At 40.5% G+C, this 13,715-nt stretch overlaps 1 protein-coding gene across 2 annotated transcripts; it reads right to left on the reverse strand.

Moving 5' to 3' along the window:
• Nucleotides 1–50: 50 nt before the first annotated feature.
• Nucleotides 51–13,550, reverse strand: CCT2 (chaperonin containing TCP1 subunit 2). Of its 2 annotated transcripts, none has more exons than XM_082310268.1 (16): nt 13,456–13,550; nt 12,165–12,239; nt 11,623–11,688; nt 11,413–11,524; nt 10,428–10,504; nt 9,282–9,394; nt 8,498–8,700; nt 8,195–8,295; nt 7,980–8,107; nt 6,367–6,470; nt 4,444–4,563; nt 3,768–3,896; nt 3,577–3,680; nt 1,808–1,907; nt 1,005–1,146; nt 51–341 (listed from the first exon to the last, which is right to left on the reverse strand). In XM_082310268.1, exons 1-16 carry the CDS (start codon nt 13,456–13,458, stop codon nt 311–313), a joined length of 1,608 nt encoding a protein of 535 aa, XP_082166394.1. In that variant the 5' UTR covers nt 13,459–13,550; the 3' UTR covers nt 51–310. The 2 variants fall into 2 exon arrangements, with proteins under 2 accessions (XP_082166394.1, XP_082166395.1); XM_082310269.1 differs by lacking the exon at nt 13,456–13,550 and adding an exon at nt 12,545–12,871.
• Nucleotides 13,551–13,715: the final 165 nt, after the last annotated feature.

A 13,715-nucleotide genomic window follows, 5' to 3' on the forward strand; every position in this document is an offset into this window, starting at 1 on the left:
ATACAACTTTGATGGATTTGAATTCCTTTTTTTTTTTTTTTTATTTTTTTTATTTCTGTGTATTTTAAGTGGAACCTGAAGAGGCACAGAAGGAACAGGGTTGTATAAAACCCCTGTTTTACTTGAAAGTGAATCTTCCCCACAACACAGATAAACTGAAATAAGTTAAAACCAACTGCAGACAGTTATTTCATGCCATTGATGGAGATGCTCAGCTCAAGCTTCTGTTCCATAACCTCACGAAAATTAGATCATTAAAAAAGTTACTAGGTGAGATCTGGTCCACACGTCCTCAGCTACTGAAGAAAATTTAACATGGGCGATGGTCTGGTACGCGTTTTCTGGGGAAAAGAAGAAAAAAAAAATCAGAAAATTCCCCCTAACGCCAGCCTCTCCACCCACCCTTATTTTTAATTTTTAGTTGATGTTTTGTGTTCAGCGCTAGCTTTATCTCACAGTACAAAAAGCAGTATCATCTCAAAGCTAATACACCACCTCTGACTGCAGTAAAAACCTGTGATTCACAAAACAGCACATACTACCTGGTAGCGGGCATGCACGGGATAAACCTGCCTACAAGTGGAATTTCTTCCTAAACTTTTTATCAAACGTGTTTTTGTTTTAGCTGCTGATTCCACTTCAGAAGCAGCTGCACATTTAACTACAATTTTTCCCGAAAGAAAAAAAAGCAGCATGATCCCTTACATTTTGGTCAGCCACTTCTGGAGATGTTTCAGTACTATATACAGCACACGAATAGCTGCTGACCTAAGATTAACTAGGCATTGCTCAGGCACGCTAATTTAAGCGCACCGATGGCTCTAAAGGCCTGTTCATACTCCTAAGGCAAAACACCCCACATCACATGAACGTTTGCATGTCAGATGTCAGTCTTCATGTCAAGTAAAATATTTTTTAGAACAAGACTTTTCTCCACAGTTACTCTTTCGCAGAAGATTACTCTATACCATTTTAACTGACCAATGTAGATACTCAAATCATACCTTGGTGCTGCTTTAATGATGTCATCTACACGAAGAATCATTTCTGCTGCTTCAGCTGCACTCAGCAAAACTTGTCTCTTGACTTGGAAACTTTCTGTTACTCCCAAGACTGCCATGTCTCCAATGATACCCTCTTTCATATCTAGAAGAGACACATTAAGAGTTTGGGTGCTTTTTTAAACTTTTTTTAGTTTTGTTTTTTAAGGAAATGACAAGAAGCTGACAGGATGGTAACTTACCCACTCAAATGAACCATACTGATAGTAAGGGAAGTATTAAATACAGTTTTTCACTTTGAGGCTTCTGATTTAAGCCTAACATGTTGCAATTACATGAAAAAGCTAACCCTGAAAAATTTATACACTGGGAAAAGGAGATAAGATTCCAACAGGACTCTCAGCACTATTTCCTTAGGTATATCAACTTCAGAATTCTTCTCAAAAACATTTTTTTAAGGGGGGAGGGGGGACTGGGTTGTGTTGGTTCTTTGTTTCTTTTTAAATCAGCACCTTTCTTCTTGAGCTTCATATAACTAGACTCAATGTAAGTAAGGAAAGTGGTTTTACAGGTGGAAACCACCCCCCTCAAAAACAAAGCTTTTCACTCTATTGTGAAAAGCCTGGCAGACTGATAAAGGAATGTCACATTGTATGCCTACGTTCTATGCAAAGCAAACAGAAATCAATGTATTCTCTTCTTCCAGCTGAATGTTATCAGTGGTAAACAGATGTGACCAAGTTTAATAAGCCTAAGCCCCCTCCCAAACAGCAATCCAATAACAGAAGTAGTATCAAGCCCCTTACCAAGTCCATAAGTAGTCTTCCCTTCACTGTGAGCAGCTCTGAGCTGAGCAACCAAATCTGCACTGTCATAGCCAGCATTATCAGCTATTATTGTTGGGATCTAAGGGAATAAACACAGGTTGCTTTCAATGAATGCAGGGATTGATCCATAGTAGACATGAAACACACTTTGGTATTTGTAGTTTACTATGAAGTTTCAAGAAAAAGTTTCAAAAATGTGGCAGATGACTTGTTGCAGTGATCAGAAGTTTGGGGGTGGGAGGGCAAAATCAAACTACCTTTCAAAGGATTTTGTTTAAGACCTTGTTAAGACAGTAGATGAGAGGACAGAAGCTCATTAGCAGATTTGTCACTTCATTTTACATGGACAGAAAGAAATCTGTCTCTTTGTTATCATTTTAGACTACAACTGGAGAAATGGTTTCATTTTAAGAACATAAGCTTGCTGGTAAGCATTAACCACCATTCTGTTCACTGTTTAATGTGACAGCAGTGCAAACTGCATGTGCTGACTGAATCACAGAACCATTTAGGTTGCAAAAGACCCTTAAGATCATCAAGTCCAACCGTTAACCTAGCACTGCCAAGTCCACCACTAAACCATGTCCCTAAGCACCACATCTACACGTCTTTTAAATACCTCCAGGGATGGAGACTCAACCGCTTCCCTGAGCTGCCTGTTCCAGTGCCTGACTACTCTTTCTGTGAAGCAATTTTTCCTAATGTCCAATCTAAACCCTCCCCGGCACAACCTGAGGCCATCTCCTCTCATCCTGTCACTTGTTACTTGGCAGAAGAGACTGACCCCCACCTCGCTACGACCTCCTTTCAGGTAGTTGTAGAGAGCGATAACGTCTCCCCTCAGCCTCCTTTTGCCCAGACTAAACAACCCCGGTTCCCTCAGCCGCTCATCATAAGTCTTGTGCTCTAGACCCTTCACCAGCTTCGTTGCCCTTCTTTAGACACGGTCCAGCACCTCAATGTCCTTCTTGTAGTGAGGGGCCCAAAACCAAACACAGTATTTGAGGTGTGGCCTCAGCAGTGCCGAGGACAGGGGGACGATCACTTCCCTGGTCCTGCTGGCCACACTATTTCTGATACAAGGACTATTTCTGCAGAGGTAATGCCAAGTGATACAATGCTCTTTAATTTAATTTTCATGGGAGAAATATTTTCCTATGGTCTTTCATTTCTTAAGAAAGCTTTTCCCTAACATACAGGAAGGCAATTTTTCTCAAATTGACAGTCTGTTAGCACAATAATATTCTATAAACATTTCTTGTGGTACTTTTATTTCCTACTAAGATGCAATCTCCAATGCAAGTCTAGAAACTTCCACATAGTACTAGAGCGTGAATACAATCAAATAGCACTAGAGTATTAATAGAACAGGACGGTTGCTCTTTTCCTCTTTTCTAAATCAGTTTCCAAATGAATCAGCTGAGATTTTTATGTGCTATTTCTGCTGCACTTTTAGCCTTGCAGGTAAGAGGAGCAAGAACCAATTAGAAGAGGGCTAGCATATGAACATTCAGCATTCTATAACATGCACAATTATTAAAACACCAATACTTTTTTTTCTAAGAGAGAAACCAGTAATTTTTCGCCCTTTGTGCATCCAAGATATGTTGCTAAATTTCACTTTTTTACTTTTAGAAAACCAAAACTTTGAAACAAACAAACAAAAAAAAACTATCTGATGTCAGAAGTTAGTCAGCTTAGTGAAACTTTACATCTATTAATCCAGCAATCTGAGTGAACAAACTTACCATTCGTAAAGCCTTAGCAAAGGACTCCATTGCAACAGATTCTTTGCCAGGTGTTCTCATGGCAAGTTCTGCAACAGCGTTAGCCATCAGCATCTCTGAACAACCTATTCATTGAAGACACACAGATGTTTTATACCTGACTTGAACAGTAATACGAAATGTGTATCACATACAAAGAATCTAATATTCACCTCCACCGTACACAGTTCTTGTGTCCTTCACGGTCTGGGCAAGAACACAGAGAGCATCATGCAAAGACCTCTCTGCTTCATCTAGAATCTGCTGTGTTGCTCCACGCAAAACTATGGTGCAAGCTTCACCTAAAAAGTGCAAATGCAAAAAGATTAAACAACCAAACCAAAGACACAAAAAGAGGCTATTGCGAAGCATTTGTAATGGTTTTGTTATCACTGCAATCAAGTTTTACATAGATCAATTTTGGGGCGAAAAGCAAGCACGATGACGTTTCATAGGTAAAATGAAGTGATGTACATATGCTATTGCTTTTATCAATGAACCTTATTTAATTTAATAGAAAATGGATGTTATCTCAAAACAACCCCCTGGAAACTTACAGTATGGGCATTTACAGAACAAGCTCTCAAGTTCTTGAAGTATGACAGGTTGCTACTTTTCTTGTTGATTTAATCTCCCAAAGCAGAAAGTCCGGTTCCCCTCCTTACAGATGTTTATGTGTATGTTTAATGTTACGTAGATGAACAATTTCAACCATAAACATACATCTTTGCAGGATTTTTACTGAAGAGCAAGGCTTTAATAAAAATGCTTACATGAATCATTATAAAATTCCTATGTTAGCAGAGGGTTAACACAAATGTTACACGTCATTAGTGGTAAAACACTTACCCATTGCCACTCCAGAGAAATGAATGAGTTTATCTTCCCCAATCATGACTTCTTCAATAAGCTTGCAGCTTCCTAGTTTTACTAGCTCAGGGTGATCAAAGGTTGATGCAATTTCACCACCTACAAATGTAAGATCATACAAAAGTCAAAGAACTCACGATGAAAGCATCTATTCAGGCAAGGTCTAACCAAGGCAGGGGTGGGGGGGAAGATGAAAAAACCCCCATCTTCATAATTGCCTAAAAATAAATTGAAATTAACAATACTGATAAGCCAATTTTTTCCAATGTCAGCATATGGCACCAGAAACCTTCTACTGATGTTGACAAGTCCTTAAAACACCACTATTTTGTTTCACATCACAAGAACTACAATAGCAGTAATGCTTTTGAGTTCTGTCTGGATTAGAGACTAAATGTTGATATTTGCCAGTATTAAAATGTCAACCTGTTTAAAGTTTTAGTAATATTTACTGATGAAGTATTTATAAAATACTAGATCAAGTTCCTCATGTTTTCAAACCTGAGCTTGTGCCAGCATTCATTTTGCCTGCCTGACAATGCCTGAGAACCACTGGCCACCGTATCATGAGTCTCGTGCCATGTCATAGCAGCGATATAGTGCACCATTCGTAAACACCCATATTGTAAACAAAACGGGTATTACAAAGACCAAAACATCTCTGAATGGAATATTGTTCTGGTATTTTGCTCTTTGCATTAGAAAACCATTTACATGCATTCACTCCCAATGCATGCTCAGTTATTCCACATTAGCTTGCAGCATTGCTGCAGTTATAGCAGTACAAGGAAATACAAGATTTGTAGTAGAGAGTTTGTGCTTACTAAAAGCTTGTCTATTTTTTTCAGCTGTTCTGTTTGATCTAGCGTGGTCTGATATGGCCCACTTGCTCTGCCTACAAAATTTGCTTTGAATTTGTTCCAGAACATAAGCAACGTCCGTCTCAATAAAGTGTTTGCCTGTGTCAATGTGCCTATAGAGTTATACACAATTGCTACTTCAGTTTTGCTAAGCTATACAAGTCAGTATCTTTTCCCTTCTCCCAGCAAAGCAATTTATCAATTCTCTTGATCACTTTCATAATCAATTCTTTATGATGATCCACTTAACTACCTCTAACTTCGGCAATGAGAATCATCTGTAGCATTCCAGATGTTTCATTTGCATTAGTTACTAGAGTCACATTTACACTAACCACTACTAAAAATATCCAGGTTGCTCATGTCATTTGAAGTCCACCTCAGGTCGATGACTCAGGCCCACATTTTTAACGAAGGATGACTCTTTAGTCTTCTGTTATTACAATCAAACAACAGCCACTTATAACAAGATGGTATTAATTAACTTGAGGATTTATCATCATATTCTATCACTAAGTTTCATCTTTTCCCTAGAAAACAAACATTTCAAAAGTTTATCAAGCAGGGACTCAACTGAAAATATTTTTTAAATATGAAAGAAAATTACTAACTGGCACTAACTGGCTAAATAATATTCCACAGTTAGCATTATGATCCTTTATTCACAGTTGCTAGAGAAAAAAAAAATGTTTAAATCATTATGCAGGGAGGATTCAGAATCAAAACAGACTTTTTACATGTGAAGTATAACATGCTAAAGACAGAAACTGAGTTACTCACTCCTGAAAAAATCTGACAGTTATATAGCAGTTGATAAATCAATGAAGTAATTTCAAAGTTTCTTATGGCTAATTTCATAGGGTCCTCCACACATATTGGTATTTAAGTACTGTAAAATAAGGCTTATTTGGAGTACTTTTCAAATTCACAGATCTGCTTAGTAGTAAAAAGTACAAACTAGGTGATCAAGCCTTAACATTCACTAAAGATCAAACAAATAATGTCACCCTCTAAGTTTCATACGACAAGGTGCTCTACATACCCGTAACAAGAGCCAGACGTTCTACGCCAGCGAAGTCTGCATGTTCAATAGCCATGACGCCAGCAGCTCCAAAGAGCTGTTCAGGGTAGTTGTAGATCAACTGCCTACAATTAAAACACAGGCACATCTTCTCATTACACACAGAACAAACCTTTTAAATACCAGAGTAACAAAGGACACCTGAGTCTCAGCAGCATGGACATGGACAGATTTCTGAAAGCTACAAAAGCAGTCAGTATGTGAGGCACCTGCCACACGCAGAACGCTGAACCACATAGAAGCAAATGCAGTGACAGGAAAACATATACAGCTAAAAAAAAAATTTAAAAATTCAAACTATTATAGCTCTTTGAAATAACCTTCCCCTGAAGACACGCTATCAATGCACAAGGGCCCATATGCTTTAAATTCTCAGTCCTTTGATCTTAAATGCCTGCTGGGCACTTAACTGCCTGTTCTAGCAGAGCGCACTAGAATAACATATGAAGTAACGCCTTTAATTCCCTCACCAATACAAAATCCAAACAGTAAACAACTCTCTGGGAACAATAAATGGCCAGCCTTGTAACATACACAAATAGCAGAGCACAGAGAAGTGTATGTGCTCCCTTACTAATATGTATTCCACTCTCTCTAGAACGAAGTAGTCATCTAAAGCTGAATGGTCAACGACCATTCAGAAGTGCTATGCCAAATTATTTTTCCCTTCCAAATTAGAGATTAAGTGTTGTAGAGATTCGGCAGCAGCTGGGAGATGCCATCTCTGTTGAAAAAGATGTTTCTCATCTATCTTCAAAAGAGACAACTGGCGCTGCTAGGGATGCACAGAGGAGATTCTCGCAACTCTGCATCCATATAGCCTTGACTTTTGTCAGGCATCTCCTCAGAGGTATTTAACTGGCTAACATTTACAGTAGCAGATATGAAGTGGATCTACAGTATGCCTATAAGCAGAAGCAATTTTTGTCAGGGAATAAATCTGAAAGTCAAGTGTCAATCTAACTGGAATACCACTAGCCTGGCTACAGTGACTGACTGCTACCCGCGCTTCCTTAAGGCAACTACCTGTGTTACAAGCACACTGGGTAACAGCGATGGAGTTAAGGATTATTTTTTTTTTTTGCATACCTCAAAGGATTCTTCTATCAGTTTGCCAGCAGGACTCCTGACTCTAGGAGTCTTTCTATTTGTACCACAGAATACTCGTTCTGTAGACAGATGTGGATGATGCTGCTGGTATTCTAACTAAATAAATCTGTTAGTATAAAAGCATACTGACATTGCTTCAACTGGACTTAAACATGGATCCCTGGGTAAATAACATTTATTTATTTATAACATTTAATTATATTAATTAAATAACATTAACATAATAACATTTATTTAAATGTTCTCTTTGTCCTCTTTAAAACAAAACAAAAAAAGGGGGGGGGGACATGGTGCATGAGGGGAAGCACAGGAAATAACATCGACCTCAGTGAGGTGAATCAATTAAGCATTGGGCAAGATCACCTCATTTTACAGATACAGGCATAAATAATATTCTTTACACTGACACAGTATTAAAATCTTGCTACTTTGTAATTCTCCCCTTTTTCCAAGAAAATACATACCTGTTAATAAAGCAGTTTATTCCATGCTTAAGAATACGCTCTACCTTCTCCTTCATTTTTTCTTTTTCTGCCTGTTCTATTTCTGCTACTTTTGCTGTAGAGTCCACTCTAACACGAGAGCCAAAAATCTAAATCAAAGAACACAAAGACTTCAATCTAAAAATTAATTCCATTTAACAAAAACATCATTTCACAACAGCAGTTCTGCAACATACCTTAATCTTGTCTGTATCCATACCAGTATTTGCAATAAGAATCTTTGCATTTTCAATTCTTTTTGGCTGATTTACACCAATCTTCTTGTCAAGTAAAAACCCTGTAGTAACAGAAAGGTCTCATAAGACTTCAATTTAAAAAACGAGAACAATCCATTTAAATTATTACAAAACCCCCCAATATTTATTATTCAGTTTAATAACAACATAGCAACATTTCCTAGAACAGATTTCTACAGACAAGGGTAACTTTTAACAACTTCATTTCTCAAGCGCACTTACAGCCAACATACAAAGACTTACCTTCATCTAGGTAGGAATCAGCCAAACTCCCACCAAGTTTCTTAATGACGTGGATAGCCTCCAAATTACCAGAACCTTTCAATCTAAGAACAGCTTCTACAGCTAGCTTGACAAAGTGATCTTTATGATGAGTAAGTAATTTTGATGAAAGAGTCGTTCCCGCAATGTTCATCAAGTCTTCACGGAACTTCACTTCATCATCACTAAAATAAAGTCAGTACAGTTAAAGTGGAAAGTCTGAAAGCCTTAACTATTGTTAACCTATCGCTGTGAGTCTCTCCCTGCTGCTTCTACCCTGTATCTATATGTACCATGTTCCATTTTAAGGAATGCTACACAGAATCCCTCCGGTGTCCCAGAATACAACCTTCTATTTGAAATACAAGTTCAATTAGGAGAACCTTTGCATCCAGCTTTAGAAAGTCTGTGCTCTCAAAGAGCTGATTAAAGAAAATAGTCACATCTAAAATCAGAGTATGAAATCTGAAGTAACAGCTCAGATTTTTGTTCTAGGGAGAAAACTGTTTGTGTTTTGTTTCTGCACATCGTAAGTAATTTTAAATAATTTCATAAAGCTTCTGTAGTTCATCTAAAAAAAAAAGCAGTCTTTTTTTTTCTTAACTGTTAAAATTCATATGTTCAGCCTTTACACTACTTAATTCATATGTTCAGCCTTTACACTACTTAAAAGAGAGCAAAGAATTTCCCAGTGGTACATAATTCTCACTGATGTTTTAATCTTGACTGGTTTATAAAGAGTTACAGCAAATGGTACATTACTAACCCATGATCCACAGCTGCTTTCAAAAGTGCCTCTCTTGAAGCTTTTGTGGCTGCTCTCCAGCCTGCAATGATGGTCTGAGGATGAATCTTCTTTGAAATCAGTAATTCTGCCTCCTAGTTAAATGAAATTAATAATTAGGTTTTTCCCCCAAGGTACATTTACACTAACTAAGAAAGACACTTCCAAGTAATCAGAAAATTCTGAATAGCAGTAAAAGCCAGAGAGCTATAACAATGACATTAAAGTCACCCTAGTGGCAGGTTTTTTTCCAATCTAGGCGAATATGATCTGCCCTTGGAATATCATCAAGAAATTTTGATTAATGAAAAAAAAAAAAAATCCTAACTCCAATATGAATAGCAATCAGGCATATACTTCAAAACCAGCAATCTTTCACTTCATGTTTGAGATCCGTTTCCTGTTCACTTATAGCTGCAACTTTAAGTGTAGTTGGAAAAAAAAAAAAATCTCCAAACTCCCTTTTTGCAAGGAACTTGGCGAGCTGCTGGACCATTTCTCAGATGCTCTTGATCACAGTTACTGGATCTGAGATGATTAGATTTACTGGCACAGCCCTGCTAACAAGAATTTCTCACTTCTGAAGTCTCTTTCACACTAATTTCAGATTCAGAGTTTGGCAGTGTAAACTTTTATGTAAACATAAAAACCACGCAGAGTTTAAAGGGACAATAGGAATTCAGGTCTTGTGCGCACAAGAACAGAATTTAACATGCCTTTTTTCCTCATTAATGCTATAGAAAAGGATTTCAGAGGACTGAATCTCACAACTAAGCAGTTCTGCATGCTGCCCAACGCAACATCCAGGGAGCGACCTGTGAGAGTGATACTTATCTGCTTCACTTGCATAATGAAATAAGAGGAAGTAATTTTCTAAAATGTACCAAATTAAAATACTTGTGAATTTATAAATAGTAAAATAAGGAATATAGTTTAAAATTAAACAAACAAAAAATTGATGATGCAATACCTAAGGGTTTTTTTTCCTACCAATTTCAACAGCAACGGAGCAAGGTATTCCTGCACTTTGGGAAGTCTCTTCATAAACATCAAGTAACACCCCACCTGTTGATATCACAGGAGTACACTGCCAAACAGAAACACATCTGAAAAACTGTAATACGTCACCCTCAGTAATTCAGCTGCCAACACTGTGACAGACGTAGTTCCATCACCAACTTCATCATCTTGAACCTTTGACATATCTAAGGAAGGAAAACACTGTATTAATGTTTTGATTCAAAACACCATGCTCACCAGTACCAGCTTCACACACAATTATTTTTATCTCACATTAGTTTGGAGAAGAAAAAAGAACGTTACTCTTCAATAGTTTAAAGAGGTCACTCTGTAAGTCACAGAAAAACCTGAGATGCAAATCAAATTCAGCATCCTTCAAATCCCTGCTCTTTATTTGCAACCTAGACACCAGTTCCAGGCTGGCAACGGTCAAGAGCTGCTCCCCTCTCTCTCTCCATTGCTAAAGATGGTCATCAAAAGAAGTAGGGCCTGACGGAAGCTCCGAGGTACACATACAGGATCAGAGAATGTAATAACCAAGCACGTATGCCGCATGAAGTGCTGATAAACAAGGACCCAGCAAACACGAAATCACTAAGAATCTTGACACTGAATTCTTCAGGGTCCTGCTTGTCACTAGGACTGGACCATTTGCACACTAAGACAGTTGATCAAAGGTAAACTCTGTCCAGAATACAATGTTAAGTGACAAAAAAAGATTTAAATCGGGGAGAACCAGAGAGAACCTCTGTACCCCAGTAGCTTTCTGTTCTGAATTTTCCTGGTGAAAAAAAGAGAGGGGCACGCAGCTGCCTTTTGTCCCTTCTGACTCCTGGGACAAATCAGGTTTGAGGGAAAACGAGGAGACACTAGAACAGTTTTACAAGAGCAGCATATACCTCAATTTTACTTTTGCAGAGTTCCACAACTCTTGCAACACCTTGGCCTCCTTACTTAGGGAATTCTGCTCCCCCTCCCTTCAATTTTTCACATTATTTGAAGAATACTTTTCTAAGAACAAATAAAAACTACATAATGAAGTTACAAATGAAGAAATGCCATGTACTGCAATGACAAGCTGTTAAAAACTCACCAACCAAGACCTTGGCAGCTGGGTTGTCAACTCCAATAGCCTTCAGGATGGTTGCACCATCATTGGTGACTGTTACTGTGCTATCTCTCCCAGTACTTAACAGAATCTTGTCCTACAACATGCAAGATTTAGAATACTGCTTGAAAACGTACTGTAACTATTAAAACTAAATTGACAGGTAAGACCACTGAGAACTTGCAGCTCTCTTACCATGCCTTTAGGCCCCAGAGTGCTCTTGACCAGGTCACCAATAGCAATGGCACCAACAAAGGATGACTGAAATGAAAGTAAATATACCTTAGAGAATGATTTATTTCTACTTTAATACAAGAATTATACGCTAGCCCATAGCTTCCAAGAAGACATCTTAACCCAACCCTTCCACAGCCACACTTCTTTCAGCAGAGTCTGGGTCCAAGTTTCTTAAGTGCTACGTTTTGACAACCAGATCAAATATACCTAATTCTCACAGAAACCATAAAAGCCTGTCTCACAGCCAAAAGAAATGCCTTCCAACAAACACCAATCTTCTGAGCTAAGGTACAGAGCTATTTAGTTTTTGAACAGTTATGAGGAGTTTCTCTAATTGTTAGTATAAACAGCACTCCTCCTACCTTCTCTTCAGACATGCAACAAGAAAAACCAGTAAGAGACAGATGAAGTTTCACATCACTATAAAGTACATTTAATAGCAGAAAAGACAAAGTTTAATTACCCCAAGCACTACCACTTCCTTAGAGAATTAAACTTACCAACCGAGCTGTTTCTGCCTTTTCTTCATCTGCACCTGCCTTGAAAATGTTCACAGGAGCAAGGGAAATGGATGCCTAAAACAGAGTTAACATAAGAATATTCCTTTAGCTTTAATAAAACAATGCATTTTAAAAACAAATCCCTGACACTAACAACTTAAACAACGTTTATTATTATTAGAATGATTTATTTCTATACCCCATTTGGTTTTGATAAACGCTACATTCAAGATAGATTTTTAAGAAGGAGTCAAGGTGAATTTATCTTGCAATCTCATGATCACGTGAAGAGATTACAAGATCGACTGCAATCCACTCCAAGAGTCTGCATACGATATTCTCTGGTAAGATCTATGAGGCTGAAAGGCTGTTACGAGTACCTTAGTTCATGGCAATGGGTGTGCTGCTGTTCTGCATGGCTAGCCGTCAGATCCAAACAACCCAAACACAAGCACAACCAGCAGAACCTAAAAAAATCTAGTTACTGAGAACACTGGGTCTTTAATATTTTGCTGTTTGTGTTGAACCCTTATCTTTTTTCGCACTTCCATGCAAATTAATTATAGCAGTAATGAATAGATGCCTTTAAAGACTAATACTCGCAAAGAATTCAAGGCCTTGCACAAATTAGGATCAAATCCCAAAAGAAGAAACGTATCGACCCTCGTAAGAGAGTTCTGTGACTTTCTACTTTGCCGCGTGACCAGCACGCTGGTTTTCTACCAGCTCCGTGTCGGTTCCGTCATGGCTTTGACAAGAGAGATCACAAGGGTGCGGCAGGAGACCCCACGCCGCGGGGGGAAGGAGGTGACCCCCAGCGGCCTCTCGCGCTCGGGGTCGCGGCGCGGCCTCTCCAGTTCTTCTTAAAGACCAGGGCAGGGCAGAAGCGGCCTCCCGCCCGCCTCCACCCTGCCGGCGCCTCTCCTACGGGAGCGGGAACCGCCCAGGGCCTCCCCGCTGCAGGCGCGGCGGCTGCCGCACGGCGGCCCGGCCCGGCCGCGCCCTGACGGAGCCTCCTCGCCCGCGCTCCAGAACCTTCCAGGCCCAACACGCCGCCGCCGCCGCCGCCGCCTCCTCCCGCCCCGCCCGCCGCGCGAGGCCGCCCCCACGCGAGCGCTGCAACCGCCGCCGGACAAAGCGTGGGGGAAGGGCGCGACCGCCAGGCCCTCGCACGCGTCTCCACGGGGAGCGCGGCCGCCGCCGCCGCGCCGCCCCGCCCCGCCCGGCCCGGCCCGGCCGCACCCCACCCCACCCTCCTCCTGGGCAAAACCGCCGCCGCCCCGCCGCTCACCATGGTGCCGGTGCCGCCGCCGAGGGCCCGCCAACCGCCGCCTCCAGCAGAGAACCAGCGCGCGGCTCCGCAGCCCGCTACGAGCTCCTGGCGGAAGTGGCGTCAGAGGAGCCGCCGCTTCCGGCGGCGCGCGGCACCCTGGGAGCCGTAGTCCGCCCCTCAGGAGGAGGCGGCGGCGTCGGCGCCCGCCCGCGGCCCCGCTCCCTCGCCGGCCGTGCGCGGCCCCGGGGCAGGAGCTCCCCTCTTTTCGTAACGAGTTG

This window comes from Platalea leucorodia (genome assembly GCF_965183815.1).
Source record: "Platalea leucorodia genome assembly, chromosome: 4".
In the NCBI taxonomy this organism is placed as follows: Eukaryota; Metazoa; Chordata; class Aves; order Pelecaniformes; family Threskiornithidae; genus Platalea; species Platalea leucorodia.

Coding starts and splice junctions, on each gene's coding strand:
- CCT2 (XM_082310268.1), bottom strand. Junction 11,525..11,622: donor CTCTGGGGCCTAAAGGCATG/GTAAGAGAGCTG, acceptor TGCATGTTGTAG/GACAAGATTCTGTTAAGTAC. Junction 3,681..3,767: donor AAGAACTGTGTACGGTGGAG/GTGAATATTAGA, acceptor TTCAATGAATAG/GTTGTTCAGAGATGCTGATG.